General features: G+C 45.0%; 1 protein-coding gene across 4 annotated transcripts in view; it reads right to left on the bottom strand.

Moving 5' to 3' along the window:
- Window positions 1–378: 378 nt before the first annotated feature.
- The window catches only part of LOC125949238 (protein hairless), a 30,897-nt gene continuing 11,788 nt past the window's right edge, over window positions 379–19,487 (bottom strand). For 3 of the 4 annotated variants that reach the window (XM_049676069.1, XM_049676066.1, XM_049676068.1), the window contains exons 4-6: window positions 9,751–9,897; window positions 6,314–9,625; window positions 379–5,863 (exon numbers count right to left, since the gene is read on the bottom strand). In XM_049676069.1, coding sequence (XP_049532026.1) covers window positions 5,835–5,863; window positions 6,314–9,625; window positions 9,751–9,897 — 3,488 coding nt within the window. In that variant the 3' untranslated portion in view covers window positions 379–5,834. The remainder of the gene's footprint in view (window positions 5,864–6,313; window positions 9,626–9,750; window positions 9,898–19,487) is intronic. The other variant, XM_049676070.1, reaches the window with a different exon arrangement.

Consider the following 19,487-nt stretch of genomic DNA (forward strand, 5'->3'; position numbering starts at 1 on the left):
GGCCGATCCGACCGATCGATTTTTACGAAAAGTAAGTCAAACCGTACTTCGACGTGGACGATAAGGTGACGGATCCTCGCAGCTCGAACCTATACGGACGGTCGTTCACCGTCGAGACAAGCGGTAGACTGGCCAGTAGGAAGGCGAAGGTGATAGCGACCGTCCAGCGATGGATCCAACACATTTTCCTGTCCCGAAAGGTCCACTCCTGCTCCTGGCTTGCACAGATTGCCATCGAACAAACCTTGCAAAAAAGCGATCGCCTGGGTGATTTTCTTAGGCGATAATGATCTCGAAAATGAACAAAAATAAATTTGACGCCTGGGGCCGCCTTCGCTAACCACTACCGGTCATATTCCACTAGAAAACACATTTCAGTACCATTTCACATGATTTCTTCTTTATTTATAGTCATTTGTAGTCAATTTATGCATAAGGACATAATAAGGTTTTGAAATTAGGCCCCAAAATACTGTACAGCTACTTAGTTACATGGTGTTTTTAAAAATAAAAACTAATCTTGCCACACCTTTATAGATTCCCGCTTCCGTACGACAAGACATCATTTCATTTCAGCCGTCAAGGTTGCACTCTTGAGTCATTTTTGCTTGTGCGAGAGGAAGCGTATCTTGCTCAGTAGACAAAAATTAAAACAGCAACATCGAGAAACCTTAGCGCAAAAAACATACTACTATTTATAAACAAATCTTATGAAATCTTGGTTTTTCCCAAATGTCTTTAAGCGCTTCAATCAGTCATACCAGTACGAACATCGCGGATCTGAATATGCGCGGCCTGGCGCGGTGTTGAACTCACTGAGCCGTGTGCATTTGTAATCAGAGCTATTGTTACTATCATTATTGGAGAAGAGCAAACTGTATGTCGGAATAAATCTTGTTTGTTTCCAAAAATATAAAGCAAGAAGCAAAATACACGGCTCTTGCACTTTTGCAGGCTAAAATGGCTGGAGAAAACACGTGAAGCAGGAAAGCATTCGATGAAAAGCGATGAGATCGACGGAACTGACGATATTAGTTGTGAATACTTGGTCCTAGTACCTAGTGCATTCAACGCATTCTGCTGTTTCGTTTATCCACAATGTAACCACAAACACTCTAATATCGTCATCATTGACCCCTTTTACATCCGTTCAGCAAGAACCGTTTAGTATGTTTTAGCTTATTGTATTACAATCGTCCAATCATTTGTAAAATTTAAATCCTACCATTTTCCCCACGATGTGGACGCAAATCCATCTGCGACTATTTTGAAAATTGGTTATTAAGTTTAAAAACCTTTCACCACTTCTGCACGCTGCTAATAAGTGGGATTATATTAAAAGTCGAAAAATATGTTTGTATATGGTATTTTAAGCTTTCTCTTGCCACATTTCATCGTTTTCAAGCATATCTGTTCCACCCTTCTCCATCATCTGACCTATATACTATCTTGTTGGTGTACGTTTTAAGAGAAATATACAACGCATCATTTATATGTTTTAGACATTGTTTGTATAATTCTCTTCCAACATACTGAATAGGATTCAATAATAATATTTATGATAACTTTATTTACGACAATATATAAGAAGCGAGTATATCTAATTCTATCCACAATATATATGTATATATATTTTTTAGTGTTATATATACGTGTATATATCAATGTATATATGCATATATATACATATACACATAATAGCTTTATACAAAAAAGGAAATCTTTTAGTTTTCTGTTTTGTTGATTTTCATGACCAAGATCGGTTGCTTCGTCAGTTTCTTGGTTGCTTCTCTCTCTCTTACATACATTAAGCTTTGCTTTTGCACCGTTTTGGACACAGACCACAAGGTGGCCGCTCCCTTTCCTTCGAAGGCTAAAAAGAAAGGATGTCAGTCCAGACAGAGTATATATATATATTACACGTTTTCGCCTATACGAAAGCTGATTTGCTGTTTAGCAAGGATATACAAAAATATCTCGAAACCTTGAGTTCTTATGGCCACGCCATCGTTCTTGTATTGTTCGCTTCATTATTGGTTCGTTTCGTTGTTACTTTTGTCTTAGTTTTGTCTTTTACTATCCATTTGTTTTTACCATTTGTTGCGTTTTTGATTAACACCTCTACCCATCTAATAATCTAAATAAATAAGATAAATTAACAAAACGTGTGTACGCTGCTTCCTCATGTGTATTTGATCTTAAATGTGCCTGATCGGTACAAAGCCTATCAATTGGGCACACCAAAAACCTCTTTTCAATTGTTTTCTTATGTCGTATTATTAGTAGTACCACAATCTCAATCCAATTGCAAAAATGAAATCGATATTTTCCATGGAGGCAGCGACAAACTGGAATTTGTATATGTGGTCTCATCATTTCGAGATTGAAGGAAAACCGCAAAACGAATGTTATGGAATGTGTCGTTGCCTTAATGGACGCATATTTGCCTCCAGATCCGTTACAAATTTGCTAAGCACACAATCTATTTTTCATAAACATGCGATGAAATGAAATCTTTAGTGCAAGAAGTTCCACATCTGCTTTTCACATTCTTGTTTTGCTGATGATTAAATCTAAAGTGATTAATGACAATTGAGCTGGAAATCATCGTAGTTGAGGGCACGCCACTAGACTTGGTGTGCCTTTGGTGCTGATTAAAAACAAACCAGGTAATGGGCCGAAATCGACAATCATAGCGAGATCAATTGTAGAGTTTGAATGTTTGGCACTCGAGTAAAAAAAAGGCAACGATGAAATTAAAAAGACTGTTGTTAATAAAAGAAGTTAATTAAATTAAAATGATTAAGTCTTGAGAATCGTATCTGTTACAACGAAGCAACCATACGCCCTCCCCAAATTAGGCTCAGTACAATAGTTGTCCACTTGACGAAGGAATTATCGCATTCAATACTAGATAAGCTAATCGATAGAGTCATTCAATGATCAATGTTCGGGATACGGATACGTATCCTTGACAGAGTTCGCTTGAGTTGCTGTACTAAATTGGTTGACTCAATTTCTATACGCACGATAAGAGCGATAAGAAAACCAGGCAAGCAATTTAATGATGTTGTCGTTTGTATCAACATGATGAAAAACAGCTGCAAAATCGGCACATGCTACTGCCACATGCCACAAACCCTTGTGAAAATTTCATGATGCGGAATATACACGAATTTCAATGGAAAAAATTGTATCCACAAAATGCCAATGGCACCTAAAAACTTAAATTCGCTAGCATATTATTTTCATGACTGATAGAACTTGCCATTCAAATATATATGCTAGTGAGTTTAGTTAGAAGGTGAAAAAAGCTTTTTATGCCAATAGAGTAAAAAAGAGCATCAAAATGGAATGCCATGTTTGTATCCAATATACGACATCAGTCAAGGCATTGCGCAAAATATCAATCAAAGGTTACGGAAAGTATTTCAGTACGATAATTTCAACCAAGTATGACATGAATCTCTGGGGGCTGCCCCACATGGGATGCGTTAGTTACGGCAACTGCGATCAATCTATGATTTTGTCCAGAATCGCCGCAATTACCGCATCAGCAGCACGTCTGAACTGTCCCGCCATTAGATCCCGTGTTTGACTAGCCAAAAGGAATCCGCAGCTGCCGCATCCTATATGTGGCAGCCTTTAAACCTCGAGTTACTGGGATGTCGTTTTTCAAATTCTTGTGACATTTCTATTCTTGCTTCATAATGTTTGATCGGTACAAGAGAGGTAGTAGTACAAAATTGTGCGCTCCCGCCGTTCGTTTCATCTTTGCCTTTTTGTTTCTTTCCTGCCAGCTCGCCTGCTCCCAATAATATCATGATCGCTTTGATTAAATATTAATACATCCTCAACCCGGTCAGGCATCAATGCGTCTTGCGCGGCTTCTTGGCATGTTGTTGTTAATTGGATTGTTATTTTGTATCAATTGTTCCACTCTGTTTGTATGTCTTCGTTTTGTTAGTTAAGTTGGTTTTCCATTTCGATTTACAAGGCACACGGTTTGTTTTGTTACTTTTGTGGTTCCAGGTTTTTCATTCGTTTCAGTAATTTTCGCGTGAAAAAATTTGTTTAAAATTTTGATACACCCCTTCTGCACAACGACGCCCTGAAGCGCAATTTTCTGTATATATTCACCCTCTGTTTGAAAAAACATATTTCTAGTAGCACATCTATGGAGATTTGGACGCCTTTAAAATTATATTCCTACTCTCTGCTTGCATTAATTTTTGATAGATTTCTCCAGCAGCGTGTTTCTCGTTCCTCAAGGTGTATAAAAATAGCGAAAAATATTTTCTCTATCTTTGTCATCAAGCAATTCTCTTCGGTGCTCAAACTGAGCTTCCCGCGATAAAACGAATTTGGATTGCCCTGCCCGTTTTTTTTTAATACGGATTTTCTTAGCTCCTAGATAGGTTTCATATAAGGAGGTAACGCCAGTATGTTACCTCTACTCGGTGTAAATAACGTGACTTGTTCGATCCATCGTAAAATCTACGAGTAATGTGTTTCAGTCTGTCAATCGAGCGGCTCTATGCGCAGCTGCTCGATGATCCGCTCTCGTTTTGCATTTTCCTTTGTTTTCATTCCGTGGAACACAAATCGGGGTTTCGTGTTGTTCCGTTATATGAGATTCCCTTTATCTTAACTTTATACAGTACAATCTACAATCATCTTTCCTTTTTTCAGTCTGATATATTGTTGGAATATTATGTTCATTTCTTGTAAATTGTTTGCTCCCTTGCGACGCTTCTGTGCATAATAATCAGCGTGCTAAGAACACGTGCTACAATTTTCACGTGGCCGAAACACTACATGAATCACAAAACACGAAAAACGTGTTGCCGTAACATCGGGTATGCACACAATTACAAACATACGACGCACACATGCAAACACACACAAACGCACGCACATTATTGGTGCATCTGATGACATCTAGTCAAAGCGATTAGGGGCGGGAGATCGCGCTCAGCGTGCAATTGTTTTATCCAAAAGTTGGTAGTGTAAACTTGGACCACCCATTCCACATTATCGATTTCAAAGCTTCGAATGCACAACGAAGCCTTTGGACCGATTCGATCCGAATGACGAAGCCGACCTCCGAAACCGTGAGGTTGTGGATGGGAGAATGAAACTGGGATGGATATGGAAAGGCGCCGTTGGGGACATATCCCGGATGGATCTCTCTGGAACACTCTCTGTTTACTGATGATGGACTTTCTTTTATATTCAATGGCTTGGCTTTAGTATGAGTAGTTCATGTCCACATCTGCCCTGTTTGATACCAATCGGATCGGACCGAGATATCGGTTAAAGTAGCAAAAATAGTCTGCCGGTATAGCATGTATAGGAATATATAATACAACAGGTTTCCTCTCCACATAGGTCATTCTTCTTTTAGTTCCAGTGTAAAACACACGCACACGCACACACACACAGACACATGCGTCAAACATCCATCATTTCGCCAGCAAATGTTACTTAGCAAAAATAGTTTCACTTCTGTGTTCCCTCCACAGTTCATCGTCAGACACATGTTCCCTGTTCCGTCAAACTATTTAATCCTATCCCAAGCAACCACCATTGCGGCTAAATTTGATCACGTAGCACACTGTATCACGTAACCATTAATGCGCTTATCTTCCACTGCCTCTCTTCACGCACCTGTTGTTTGTTTTTGTTTTTTTAAATTATACTCTCTACACTCACTCGTTGTTCATTATGTGCTTCACATTTGATGCCTCGGATGCAGTTGATCAAATCCACAGGAGATGCATTTCTTGTTTGATACGCAATCCGTTGTTTGTCTTCATATCATCTTAATGCTCTTAGTGTTTAGACAAATTTAGAGGTACATCTGCAAAGATAAACAGCTCATTAGTATATAAATATGTATTTTCTAGCCAAATTATCGAAATCCAAATTATCATGCCCAACTACAACAAGAAAAACAAAAAAGAGCCCGCCGATTTTTTTTTATGGAAGCTTAATAATTTAAGCTCTTGTATAACACTATTCAATGAGGATGAAATTCAATAATTCTATACTTTCTAATATCACTTTAATCACCGTAACAATCGAAACCCCTCATGTGATTCCATCTTCGTTTTAGAAGGTACATGCGGATTCTTAACCAGCGATAAGCACTGATTGGAAAATGAACCTGATGAATGAAATGGAAACACTATCAACTGCATTCACAAAAAGTAAAAAACATCACATCAAACAGATTTGTTGCAACAAAAATCAAGAAACACCATAATAAAGAAGCTAATGTTATATGTGAATGTAAAGTCTCGTATCTTACATGGCCGGTATCCCACTTGCACGCACTCACCGTTGGCGGGTTCTTCCTTAAAGGGGCCACTGGTAGCAGACGACATAGTACCGGCAGCACTTGTAGTGACAGCCATGGAATGATCAAGAGGAAGTGGGTGATGGTGATGTGGATGAGAATGATAAGCGGTACCATCGCCACCCTCAGTCGATACCCGTTCGGGCCAGCCCGAACCAGGCACGGTACTACTACCACCGCCATTGACGATCAGCGGAGCGCTAGCGCGCGTAACGGTGTTCGAGGAGGATGTTAAAGCGGTAACACTGTAATTAAGGGCTGCCGATACTGGGTAAGTGGAATGGAGCAGCCGTTGTTGCTCTTTACTAGTATCGTGGTACGCTGTTGGTTGTGTTGGTGGTGGCGGTGGAGGTGGTGGCGGAGGCGGTTGATGAGGATGAGATGGTACTGATAGTGGAGGTCCTTGAGGTGCGACGGCCGCCAATCCAGGATAGTGCATCCACAGTGGATTACGATAAGCGGCAGCAACGGTGGCGGCATAGGCGTGCTGATAGTAGGCCGCTGCGGATGCGGGCAGGAATGGTACAGAAGCGGCGGCCGCGGCAGCCGCTGCTGCTGCCGCTGCAGCCGGGCCACCGAGGTTTGCTGTTTGCTGAGCACTAAGCAACGAGGCAGCAAATTGGTGGGACGGGTAGAGCGAGTAGAAAGAACTCGGAGCAACAGGATGATGAGGTGTCGGCGAGGCAAGCATCGTTGGACCCCCGTTATTTCCTCTAATCGCAACTCCACCGCTCGGACTACTCTGGCGTCGAGCAGAGGTAGTAGAGGAAGAGGAAGAGGAAGTCGATCCTACGTCGATTGCATCCGTTGCCGTCGTCGTCGTCATTGGCGCAGCACCTGTTACTCCACCTCCCCGGCTATCGTCATGATGAAGCTGTTCTTTCTTCGAAGAAGAACTGGAAGCGCTCGAGTTGGAGCGTTGGTCACGGGGGTGCGATGAAGGAGAAGATGATGGTGAGTGGCTACCACCGACAGTGAACGGATGCCGCAGGGCAGCCGACTTTTTTGGCACCGTACGTATCATCTGCGTTGGTGAAGAGTTTGTTGTGAGGGATGCCATTGCCATGGTAGGTGTGGAAGCGCTGCTGGCAGCGCCGTTACTGCCATTGCAACTGTCACCCGGTGAGGCACGTGGTGACAAGGTTGAATGTTGATCGTTCCGACGAGCTGGGGGTGGCGAAGAGGATCCGGTACGACCAAAGTTTAATGGAGAAGTTCGCGAGTAGTGCTGCGGAGAGACATTACTCGGTGGAGAGCTGCTACTGGCCGCTAGAAATGCGGCACGGTACGAGCTACGCGAGGACGAGCCCGGATAAGGTGGTGTCGTCGAATCGTTCGTTATGGTCGGTGACGGAGAGAAACGAGATGGAGCGGACGAGTAGCTGTTCGGGCTGCCTCCGTACGGATGCTGTCGATAACGCGTGAAGCCACCACTAGGGCCGATGGCAGCGGCGGCGGCTCCCGATATGGGAGTATGGTGAAGATGGTGTGGATGTTGTGGATGATTTTGCGAAATTCCGGAATGATGTAGCTCAGGACTGGGACTAAGATCGGGAGAACGAATCATCGTTCCATAATCCATTCCTCCGGTACTTTCCGCCGAACCAGCGGGAGATGTGGAGTTGCCACCACCACCACCACCATAACTCGGAGATGATCGTTTCCTGCCGCCTTGGCTGCGAGACGAGTTCTGATGCTGCTGCCGACTATAGTGATGCACTTGCGGAGATCCTATCGCATGTTCCGTTGAGGGTGTTGCATGCGACGAGGACGTCGACGAAGACGACGAACCGGTCACCTGATGATGATGCGGATGATGGTGAAGAGGAGGGTAGTGCTGATGAGCATGGTGGTAATGACTAGCTGTTGATGTTACCGATGCAACCGTAGATGCAGCGGATAATGATATCGACGAGCTGGCAGAACCGTAATCGGATGGTTTCCGATGAGAGGTCGCCTCACTGGAAGAATTTGTGCTGTCGCTGTGGCCGAGCAGGGACGTTATGCTGTAGCTGCTGAATGGGCGGGAAACGGGCGGCGGAGTTGGGACTGTAGCGGCCGATGTCGTATTTCCATTCGTTAAATGCTTCCCAGCGGTTCCGTTGACTATGCTACCGCCGGTACCGTTGCTACTGACGTGGGAATCATGGCTGTAACCATTCGTTCGATGGTGCCCAGATCCGGCTCCACTACCCATGCTTACACTCCCATTAGCTGCCAGTGTAGCAGTGGTTGCTGTTACAATAACCGGAGCCACTGTTGCAGTAACTGCAGATGAAGAGGAGGACGAAGATGACGATCCGTTGCCACTGGTAGCGGACGATTTTGGACGCGACCGCTTCATCGTACTGCCATCATCGATGGATACTTTCTCCAGCTCACGCAAAATCCGCTTGCGAGGGGATACATGCTGTGGGTGTGATGACGAAGAAGCACTCCCTAATACATTCCGAAGACTGCTGCTGCCCACACTGAGCACAGATCCTAATCGAAAGGGACCACCAGCAACACGTGTCTCACTGTTCGAGGCGTTCATAGCAGCAGCTATTCTATGTTGCTGTTCGGTAAGTGTGTGCAAGATCGTCTTTAAATCATTACCGCCTCTTCGCTTTAGACGTCCTCGCATCGATGTCGGATGGGAGGTGCTAGGATGGATGCCGAAACCGTTCGTTACTGGATGGTGATGGACACCGTTGGTTTTACCCAAACCGTGCTCCTCCGATTTATTCGGCTTCGGCTTGTTCTGTTGCCCTTCATCATCGTTCCCGCTTGTTGCCACTGGTGATCTACGGTCCTCCGTCGTATCCATCGGATCATCATCTGCTGTTTCTCCATTCAATTTTAAATCCATTGCCTGTTCGCTCTTCTTGGCATCCTCGTTACTCCCATCGACACCATTTGCCGACGCAGCAGACACTTCCGTCCGGTTCCGTGGCTCAACTGCAGCGGCAGTAGCAGCATCAACAGCATCTTGTACGAGTCCGCCATTCACAATGCATTGCCGTCGCGTCGTGAGCTCGAACGGTAAGATCGGCAACCCGGCCTCGTTCTGTTTCACTTCCTGCGGGAAGCTGGTCTCGTACGGTCGGCGTCGTTTCACACGCAACCGTGCCCGTGTACCATTTTTCAACCGAAAGCGTACATTCGCCGGTCGGAAGTAGTACAATGATAGTTCCTTTGAGATGTTTGCCCGTGGGTTCGCTTGCTTCCAACAGTGATCCCGTTGCCATGGCGAGGACTGGACGGAGCTGTTATCGTCAGAAACTGCAAAACCGAAAGAAGAAATAATACAATGAACAATTGAGGACAGATGGGCTAATAGCGGATGAGACAGCGGTGGCCCATGATTTAACAAACACAAATGTGTTGACAAGGAAAGACCAACTTACAACTCAGTGAGGTGGAACTTTCGTGCTTGTGAAAGTTGGCACTGGTGGAGGACACGGTCGGTGGCCAGAAAGTTTTCCTTGGTACCGATATCCAGCTAGTTTTTTCACCTTCCCTCGCTCGCGCCAATTCCAGGATGAACTTGCCATCTGCGGAGAAAAAAAAATGCAAAAATGGTTCACTTCTTGGAAGATTTCAATTATCATATCATTAATTTAATTATCTTATTGCAACCATATTCCTACGACAGTCACATATTCACTATCTTCCCGTGCCTTTGATTTAGTTCATAGTATATCGTTTAGTACAAGTTTAGTACAATACATCCAAACACGGCAGCTACATTCAGCCGGAGTAAAAAAATTAAAAAAAAAACTCTAATATCATTTTAAATCTACACGCACATCGCACCACTGACTGCTGACTGGAATTGTTTTTCCGCCTTCATGCGGAAAATGCCGATCCTCCATCGTTATGCTTTGATGAGAGCTACCCTTCCACCCTTTTACGATTCATATTGTTCTCGAATCGTAACATATTCACCACCACGTACCTTCTTCCAGTTCTTTGTCCCAGAGTAGAAAACTTTAAGCTGACTATTGTTTCTCTATTTTGAAATCGAAAGAAATAGATAGATACCATGCGGATCCTTAAAAAAAAATACCGTAAACAATGACCCGCGCATAATGGTGCTAGCAGCGCAAGTCGGTGTGCTACAAATATCGAAAAGAAAAGCCAAGCCCCGTGTACACCTTACGAGCGCATTAGGACCGTGGATGGTGGAGAAAGTTAATGGAAGTAACAATTCAATCAGATCCGCATGGGATCCGCACTGCTTCTCTCGCGTACCTTTATCCCATAGCGAGTGGCATAGGAACACGGTGTGCCGGTGGCCGTGTACACACTGTGCTCGGTCAATTGTTTAGTAAATGTAGCGATATCATTACGGCATTATACCCAAAACCGGGCGCCACTCTTGCGAAAGGTAGCGAGAAACTTGTGATGAGGACAAAAACCAAGACGATCAGTTACTTGAGACTGCACTGTAGCTTGCTTTGTTGCTGCTACTACTAGCAACAGCGAAACTGATCTTTGTGGATCACGTAGTTTCTTCATGGACTAAAACTCATCGGATAGCAATGGTACACACATTGTATCTCTGTCTCCAGTTTCCGCTCGTTGGATTTACATTTGCAACCCGGTAATGAATTGGACGGCGAAAGCTGAATAATAAAATTCATCTACTTTACTAGTCACTACGTATACCACAGAATTAACTAACCGTGAAGACACACTTTGATACAAAAACTAGTACAGAAGAAGCTTGTTACAGTGACGATTTCAACCGTAGCTTTGTAACTGTCGACTGATAAAGTTGATCATTTTGACGAGATATTACGAATCTAGCCAGTTTTTTTTTTTTTGGAAAAGTTTACAGGAAAACAAAACTTTGGCTTGGACGTTTGCTGTTTGTTGGAAGTGTCCCAAATGAAACGAGAGTTTGAATAAAGGTTTTACGACTCCCTTTGCCCGAACACCCGCACCCAGATATCTTAAACGATCATGATGATTAGCATTCTCAGACGTTGTAGGCAGCAATGCCGTCGCCACCGCCGCAGTGGGTGGGAGGAGTAGTGTAAGGTGTCGGTGAGGATTGGAATCATTTAAATCCACATTCACCAACTGGGCGGGAATGACCAAGAGGAGTTAAAGAAGTTGACCGGGAGAGGCCGCGAACACAACGCGACTGTCTTCCGTCGCTAATGCGTTTTATTGCCTTCAAAACAGCACCAGAAACTCCGTGGGAGATATTCTTCCGGTGATCGCGGGCAGCAGATGGCCGCAGCAAACAACAAGGCATGTGGTTGATTACCGCTCGCTGCTCACCGTTGCAACTCGACCAAAGACGACGACAATGACGACGACCCATCGAGCTTGTTGATCGATCGTGGGAGGCAGCCACTTGATCGTTCCGGTGGACCCGCCGACGTATGCGCGCGGCACTGTTTTACTCCGGAGAAAGGGCACAACACGGTAGGCATGGGATAGAAATTGAGGGAATCTCCAATCATATAATCATCTCCTCCTACGCGCATTGCCGAGACGATTGGTATTAAGACGGTCCTCGAACTATTAACCACAGCGCTCCCGTCGGTTGCAGTCTATAAAATGTGCTTGATTAAGCATAATGTAGTCCAAAAATGTGCTCCATTTGGGAGCAGAATTTGAACTTTAATCAGAGGAATGGAATTGAAATTGAAGTAGATTACTTCACTGCCGGAATAACTTCCGTATGTTTAAACTTTACATACACGCCCATTTTAAGACGAATGACTGTAGCAATCACACCATCTTGTACTTATGTGCTAAAGTATCTCTAAGTGCATTATTTTGATGAAGCCCATGAACATTGTGCTCAGTTAAAAACATAAAAAAATCTATCTGTCATGTATTAATCAATAAAAATAACCTTTTGCATTTAACTTTTTATATTTTCGTAAAGATACAACCAAAGTTGATACGGAAACAAATGAAATGATAAATAATATTCTCATTCCCGAGAACAAAATGGTCTATAGCTGATACACTAAAAACGATCAAAGTAACCTATATGACTTTTCAAGCTAAAGATCTTAGCTAGAAATAAGCAAGACTAGAACATTACAACCGAAGCCAACTGTGACACTGAATAGAAATTTAATAAAATATAACACTTTGTGTTTAAGTAGATCTGAGTATTGCAGAACGCCTTTTTAGTATTAATTTTCTATTATTGATATTAAAAATGTAACTGTAAATTAAAAACGGAAAAATGTAAACTTTATGCGTTTCAAATTAAAAGCGTGCTCATAACTTTGAGGACATATATAAAGTAATAAAGGAAAGGGGGATTTTCTTCGAGTTTAAGATTTTTGGGAATTTCAAAAAGAATTCCCAAAAATTCTGAATGCACAGTTCCGCCCGGTACATTGATCAATCGGAAGTTGACAAATGCAAATGCGTGAGGTCGAATAAATGTTATGTGCACCCGGATGAACCATCCGTGATATCTCTAGGCAGCAAACCCACCAACGGCAGGAGGTGCGCGCTACACACAGAGACGAAACACAGACAAGAAGCTTGGCAGGAGACGAAGGCGGCGGCGGGCGTGAAAGGAAACGCGCAGGACCCAACGAGATACAGCTGGTGGTAGCGAGCATCTGCTCGCACGGTGAAGAATCATTACAGACACCATCATCAACCTTCTCTTCCCCCTACCGCTGCTCCTCTCCCTAGCATCATCATCATCATCATCGCCCGTCTCCGATGCCGCGCGCCGCTGCTGCTCTTGCTATTATTGCTGCGGCCAGTGCAAAGGAATTATGATTGCGGTTGTGAGCGGAAAGAGATCTCGTTTAGGCGACACACGCGCGCCACACACGGATCTCGCAAGCCCGGCAACGCGCAGGAGGGAAAGTACGACGGTGAGGGGCTGGGTGAGGTGTGGAAGCGAGCTCTCGACCGATCCGAAAAGGGGTAGCTAGAAAGAGAGGGCACGAGCGGGCACTGCTACAACCCGAATTGCCACCGGATTGCCCCCGCGTGAAGACGACGCTTTCCATCGGATCGCTTTCAAGAGCAACAGCAACAGCAACAGCAGCAGCGGCGGCAGGAACATTGCCATTCGTGGTCGCCGCAAAGTTGCCCTTCCGTCTCACTCTTCTGACTCTTCCACATCCATCCCATTTTTCCACTCACTCCCTTTCTCTGTCATTTCCACACTTCTTCGCCGCTCGCCGGCCTTTTCTCTGCAGCCGCCACCCTCTCCAACTCCTGCTCCTCCTACCCCCTACCGTCCTTCGACGCACGCATACCGGGCTCGTGCCTAAACGCCTCGCTCGCTGCGCACGTGCCCCTCTGTGAACATTTCTTGTTTGCGAGAGGGTAGTACGGGTGGCATGGGGTGGACGGAGCGGATGAGGGTGGAGGAAAGTCGCCGCGCGCGCCACACCACACATTATGCATTCAAAGCTAACACGGCACTTCAACGTTCGTCGCTCGCGTGCTGGAGATAGGTACGCGCCACGCAGAAACGGCGCCCGCCGGTTAAGCCCGGTATCCACATTCATGCACGTCGTCATGCACGGAGCTGGAATCCATGTCGGAGGCGAAAACGGAAAGTGAGTGGCTAGGATCTGGACGGATCCGAGATTTTCGAGCTCGACCGAAAATTTATGCTTGCATGAAGGCGATAGGCCACGCCCCTCGGTTTAATTTGGCAAGCAACACTGCCAAAGTGTTGCCAAACTTCAGCCAGGTCGAAATGAAACACAAACTTACTTTGACTACTACAAAATTGATTACAAATCCCGGAAAGAGAGTGAAAAATATTTTTAGAAAGAGTTTATTCAACTCTACAAGGAGTGCTGCGAGGTTTAGAAAGTAAAAAGTTTCAGGTGTAGTTTATAACTCTCAAATTGAATGCGCCTTGAAATTGAAGTAGGCTTTGAGCTTGGATTGATCCTAACGTTAGTTGAGCAACGGCGGACGTGGGATGAGCTTCGTGCATGACGACCTGCATGAATGTGGATGCCGGGCTTTACGCCACTGCCGCTGCTGACTCTGCGACCGATTTCTTCCATCGCCATCTCTACGCCGCACACACATACGGAGCGCGTTTTGTACGGGCCCCCCCGGCATGGCGGGGCAGTGTCAGATTTTGTGAGCCATTAGCGATAGAAAACTTATGAACCGTTCGCGTTTTCGAGTACCTCAACAGACGTCGTCAAATTCAATTACGTTTGTTATCCATCCCTGCAAGAAGCGATGCATTAGAGAACATCTTCGAAATCAATTCGCGGCTTTCATTAGTTTGTTGTCGTCACTTTATGAGGGACCACTATACCTGCCCTTTTGTGACGCAGTTGACGCTGCTTTCTTTTAAAATCGTTTCGAGAATCGGTCATCGTAAGCTGTGTGCTATGGTTACTACGAATCGTAATTTGCCTTTTCCTCCCCAACAACATTCTATTGCACTTTCATGTGAGCATAGGCAACCGCGTTTGCAGAGACTGCTATGATCAGCCCAAGCGGAACGCAGCACGCAACGTCAACCGCCGCTCAGTTGCCCCAACAAACACATGACAGAGGAGGAGGAAGAAAGGAAAGAAGGAGACGAACAAACTAAGCGAGCAAGGGGTGGTGGCTAGTAAAGTGTACAGCCAAAGGGACACGGGCGGTGGGGTGAAAGTGGCGAGAAAGACAATAAAACGAGCACGCGTCCCTCGTAAAGGTAGCATGCACAGAATGGAAGAGCGTTGGTCAGGGGGAGGGGAGGGGGAGCAAAGGTAATGAACACATCAACAACAGCCTCCCTCGGCCACCCCAACCACTACCGAAGGTTCGTGCATCGAACACTAGCAGGGAAACTCCTCTAGCGATCAAGAGGGGGCGTGGAGGGAGGGCTCGTCTTCATGTCTCTGCCTCTGTCTACTGTCTGCGTACACCACCATCGTGGATGTTGTTTAGATGCGGTTACGCATTCGGGGCCATGTCTTAAACTCCGTCCAGACGAGCAACAAAGTTATCGCGATAACTTTTGCTCAATTTGAGCAAAAGTTATCGCGATAACTTTCTCGCCCTACTGTTTACATACGATTTGACAGCTCCTAAGGGGGTTTTCACTCGTTCTCGCTTGCTCGCTGTCTACACGTGCATTCCAGTTATCGCGATAACTTCTCGACGGATTTGTATGGGATGACGTTTGTTTGCGAAGTTCTCGTCGAGAAATTCTCCAACATTCGTCATCGTCTGGACGGAGTTTTAAACTCCGTCCAGACGATGACGAATGTTGGAGAATTTCTCGACGAGAACTTCTAAATTAAACGTCATCCCATACAAATCCGGCGAGAAGTTATCGCGATAACTGGAATGCACGTGTAGACAGCGAGCAAGCGAGAACGAGTGAAAACCCCCTTAGGAGCTGTCAAATCGTATGTAAACAGTAGGGCGAGAAAGTTATCGCGATAACTTTTGCTCAAATTGAGCAAAAGTTATCGCGATAACTTTGTTGCTCGTCTGGACGGAGTTTTAAACTCCGTCCAGACGATGACGAATGTTGGAGAATTTCTCGACGAGAACTTCTAAATTAAACGTCATCCCATACAAATCCGGCGAGAAGTTATCGCGATAACTGGAATGCACGTGTAGACAGCGAGCAAGCGAGAACGAGTGAAAACCCCCTTAGGAGCTGTCAAATCGTATGTAAACAGTAGGGCGAGAAAGTTATCGCGATAACTTTTGCTCAAATTGAGCAAAAGTTATCGCGATAACTTTGTTGCTCGTCTGGACGGAGTTTTACGCATTGGGCGATGGCCGTGCTGGCATCTAGCAGAGACGCATACAGTTCCGATTTCCAAGTCCGATGCCCTGCGCCACGGGCTTTTCATTCAACCACAGCCTACACACTCCGCATAAACTAGCCCTTAACACACCACCAACACACCAACCACAATTTGCCTCAACCCGCCACTCTCCTAGCCCACGCTGCCTTTTGCCCTGTAGCATGAGCAGCCACAGAAGCGAAGGCGCGCGCGCGCGCTGGCGCGTGTGTCACAGTCATTACACACCCGAGACACAGGCACACAAACGTGTACACCACGGAGCACACCCACGTAAACACGTTTTCATGATTCCTACGCAACAAAAGCACCACAATTCACGACCTGCCCCGCTGTGTACAGCGTTGGGATGCCACCGTTACCGCGTATCGTGGCGCAGACTGAAGACAGCAGAGAAAGGGTGGGGTGAGGGAGGAGAATGGAATTACTGAGCCCCGTTTTAGCGTATTATCAGATATGCCGTCCTATCCGGGAGTGACTACCAGTATCTTATCAATAGCAATGCACCTATTCTCGCTAGCTTCAGACGTCCGGTTGAAGAAGTCGAACGACCCCCCTGTGCGCTTGGTCTACACGTCTCCTGGTCAATGCGTTATCTAAAAATTCTCATCCACTAGTTATAGTTTTTGTTGAATTCAACTTTTGTGGCTGTTCGTGTTGTGGCAGGTTCGAATAAACTACTATGACTATTTTTGATCAGAAAGGTAAAATAGAAATCCAGCATATTTGATGTCTTCTTATTATATCTCCTGATACATTTTTTCGTCAATGGCCCGTGCTACACGAAGCGTAAATTTACGCGTAAATTTACAAATTAATGCCAAAACGTTTATTTTTAACCCTTACACGCTGTCAAATCTTTGACATTGACAGCGTGTAAGGGTTAAAAATAAACGTGTTGGCATTATTTTTTTTGTTTACGCTAGAGTTTACGCTCCGTGTGCTAGGACCTAATAGATTTTATTTTTTCTCTAGTAGTCATCGAATTATTTCCATCACACTTCGTTAGTTATTAAACTGTTGTTAACTTGTTAACCAAAAGCATTACCACAGTTATTGCTTTGATAAATATGTCAATTCTGTATGAGAATCATTTCTAAAAAGTGTAAAATCAGTTGCGATTGCTTTTACCCAATACTGCGTAATGGCTTTGAAGGCTAACAAGGATACCGAGACGTGATGCCGAGAAGCGACGAGATGAATGGTGAATGGCTTCGCAAATCACACTTTTGGAGCCATATGGCAGGAGAATAAGCAGTTACCAATAGAAATCCAGTAAGGGTCTGTAACGAATGACGAATCTCAATCATGCCTTCTCTACACAAACACCTGCTACTAATGCGCTACACGGCATGGTGCTAGCTTTCTATTGCTCATATTAGGCTTACACGCTGTGCTTAACGTTTATTAGTGGCTGCGGGATGATTGCAGATGAAGCACACTTTCAGAAGAATTCCTAAACGAAACCATCAACAAAACTCCCACTGGTGCGTGTGTCACCGTTCATTCAAATATGCATCCGTTTGATGAGCGTTTTTAAATCCGAGCCACAAACACAAAATTAACACACTTCAGCCCTTTCGTAAAGATGGCTGGATCCATTGAAGATTTTTTTCCCTCTTGTGTGTGCCAGGCGGCCATGCAGCAATCAACACGGATAGGGGATTTGGGAAGCGAAGCAACATCGGAAAAAATACAGGAGAAGCTTCAAAATTTTTTTTCTGGCATTTCCGGCCACCAACACACCATCACACCCTCCACACACCATAAACCTAGAAAGACGATTTTAGTGCTGCTTAATGTTTCTCCCGTTTGTTCTCTCTCTCTCTCTCTCTCTCTTTTTTTTTTTCTTTCCATATTCCCGTACCCGCTTATATACGCATTCTCCCGGTCTGGTCCTCTATCTCTCATCCTGCTGGTTGAAGCATCGCTAGAACAGAGCCTCGCCCTCGCTCCCTCGCGTGATGTTTGGGCTCACGTGCCCAGTCACCACCGCCACCAACCATCAACATTCTAGGGGTTTTTATTTCAATACGCATCTCGTGGCACACGCCAAACACCCAACTAGGAGGAGATGGTGTGATGAGTACGACAGATGGCAAATGTTTCCCGTTTCTCGCCGTTGCTACGATTGCTGTGTAGTTTTCCTTGCTTTTTTTGTTGGCTGGACCCTTTTCAGGGTCTTTGGGTGCTCCCTCTTTCTCTCTGTCACAGAAAGCGGCACAACAGCATTGATGGCATCAGGCAGCATTGATGTAGCAGCCCAATGTTCACCGCACTATGGACGGTTGGTTCAAAGAGAATGCAGTATGCAATATTCAGCAAATTTAGCTAATCATGATAATACATTCTTAAGAATCTGGTGTAACTTATAGCGTTTTATGATGATACTCGAACCATATCGCATAGAAAATAAAGCTTTGATTTTATAAACATCGTATACAAGTGCATGTGAGGATGCCGAAGCGAATGGTTGAAAGTACATTTGTGATGCTCGCTAGGTGGCTGCTGTGCCATCGCATTGCGACGCAATCGTCACAAATCAACTGCTCACCCTCCCTTCTGCCTGTCTGAATATGATAGACACGACCGGCTGGAATGAAGAAACCTTTCGCAAAGCACGTCGTCTAGCACCTGAACCCCTTATTCCCGACCAACGCGATTTAGCAGGCACGATCGCAGCCAGACGGCCAGGACAACACAACCACATAAGAGGAGCTTCCACCACGCTTCACCAAGCAAAACAACATTTTTCGCTCGTGCTCGATCGCCCCGGAGCCCGTCATCTTTCCGCGTTTCTCTCCCTTTTGTTTGGTGTTTTCCCTATTTTTTTTCCTCAACCTGAAAATACACTCACCTTCCATCCTTCATCCCAATGCCCAGCCCCATCACTAACCGAACCCAACACTTTTCATCCCATTCCAAAGTCGCTTCCACTTCTTTTTCCAACCACCTGAAGTCCCTGTACCATGATGTTTGTGGACAAGCGACGGTTAACGTGCGTCCGAGTCACAGTGCAGATATACATTTCACATGCCGCGTGTATGGGGCTTACACCTGTTGCCTGATGTCTGCTGGCTGAAAAGTGCGTTGAAATTTTAAGCTTTTGTGCTACTTTTTTCTCCTTAAGCAAGCGTAACTGTAGCTACTCAGGTAACGTCATTTTCGACATTTCGTTTGCAAGGATTGTTTATTCTGTATTTAAATCAGCAGGTCATGAATATATCCATGTAATGGCATCGGGATCGTGGGAATACGTCACAGGTTGCTTAGAATGCCCATAGCAACCATCAAAATATGTAGTTTAATTTAATTATTACGAGAGGATATCCGATCTGGCCAATTGCCACTGGCCTTAG

Source organism: Anopheles darlingi, chromosome 2 (genome assembly GCF_943734745.1).
Source record: "Anopheles darlingi chromosome 2, idAnoDarlMG_H_01, whole genome shotgun sequence".
Taxonomy (NCBI): domain Eukaryota; kingdom Metazoa; phylum Arthropoda; class Insecta; order Diptera; family Culicidae; genus Anopheles; species Anopheles darlingi.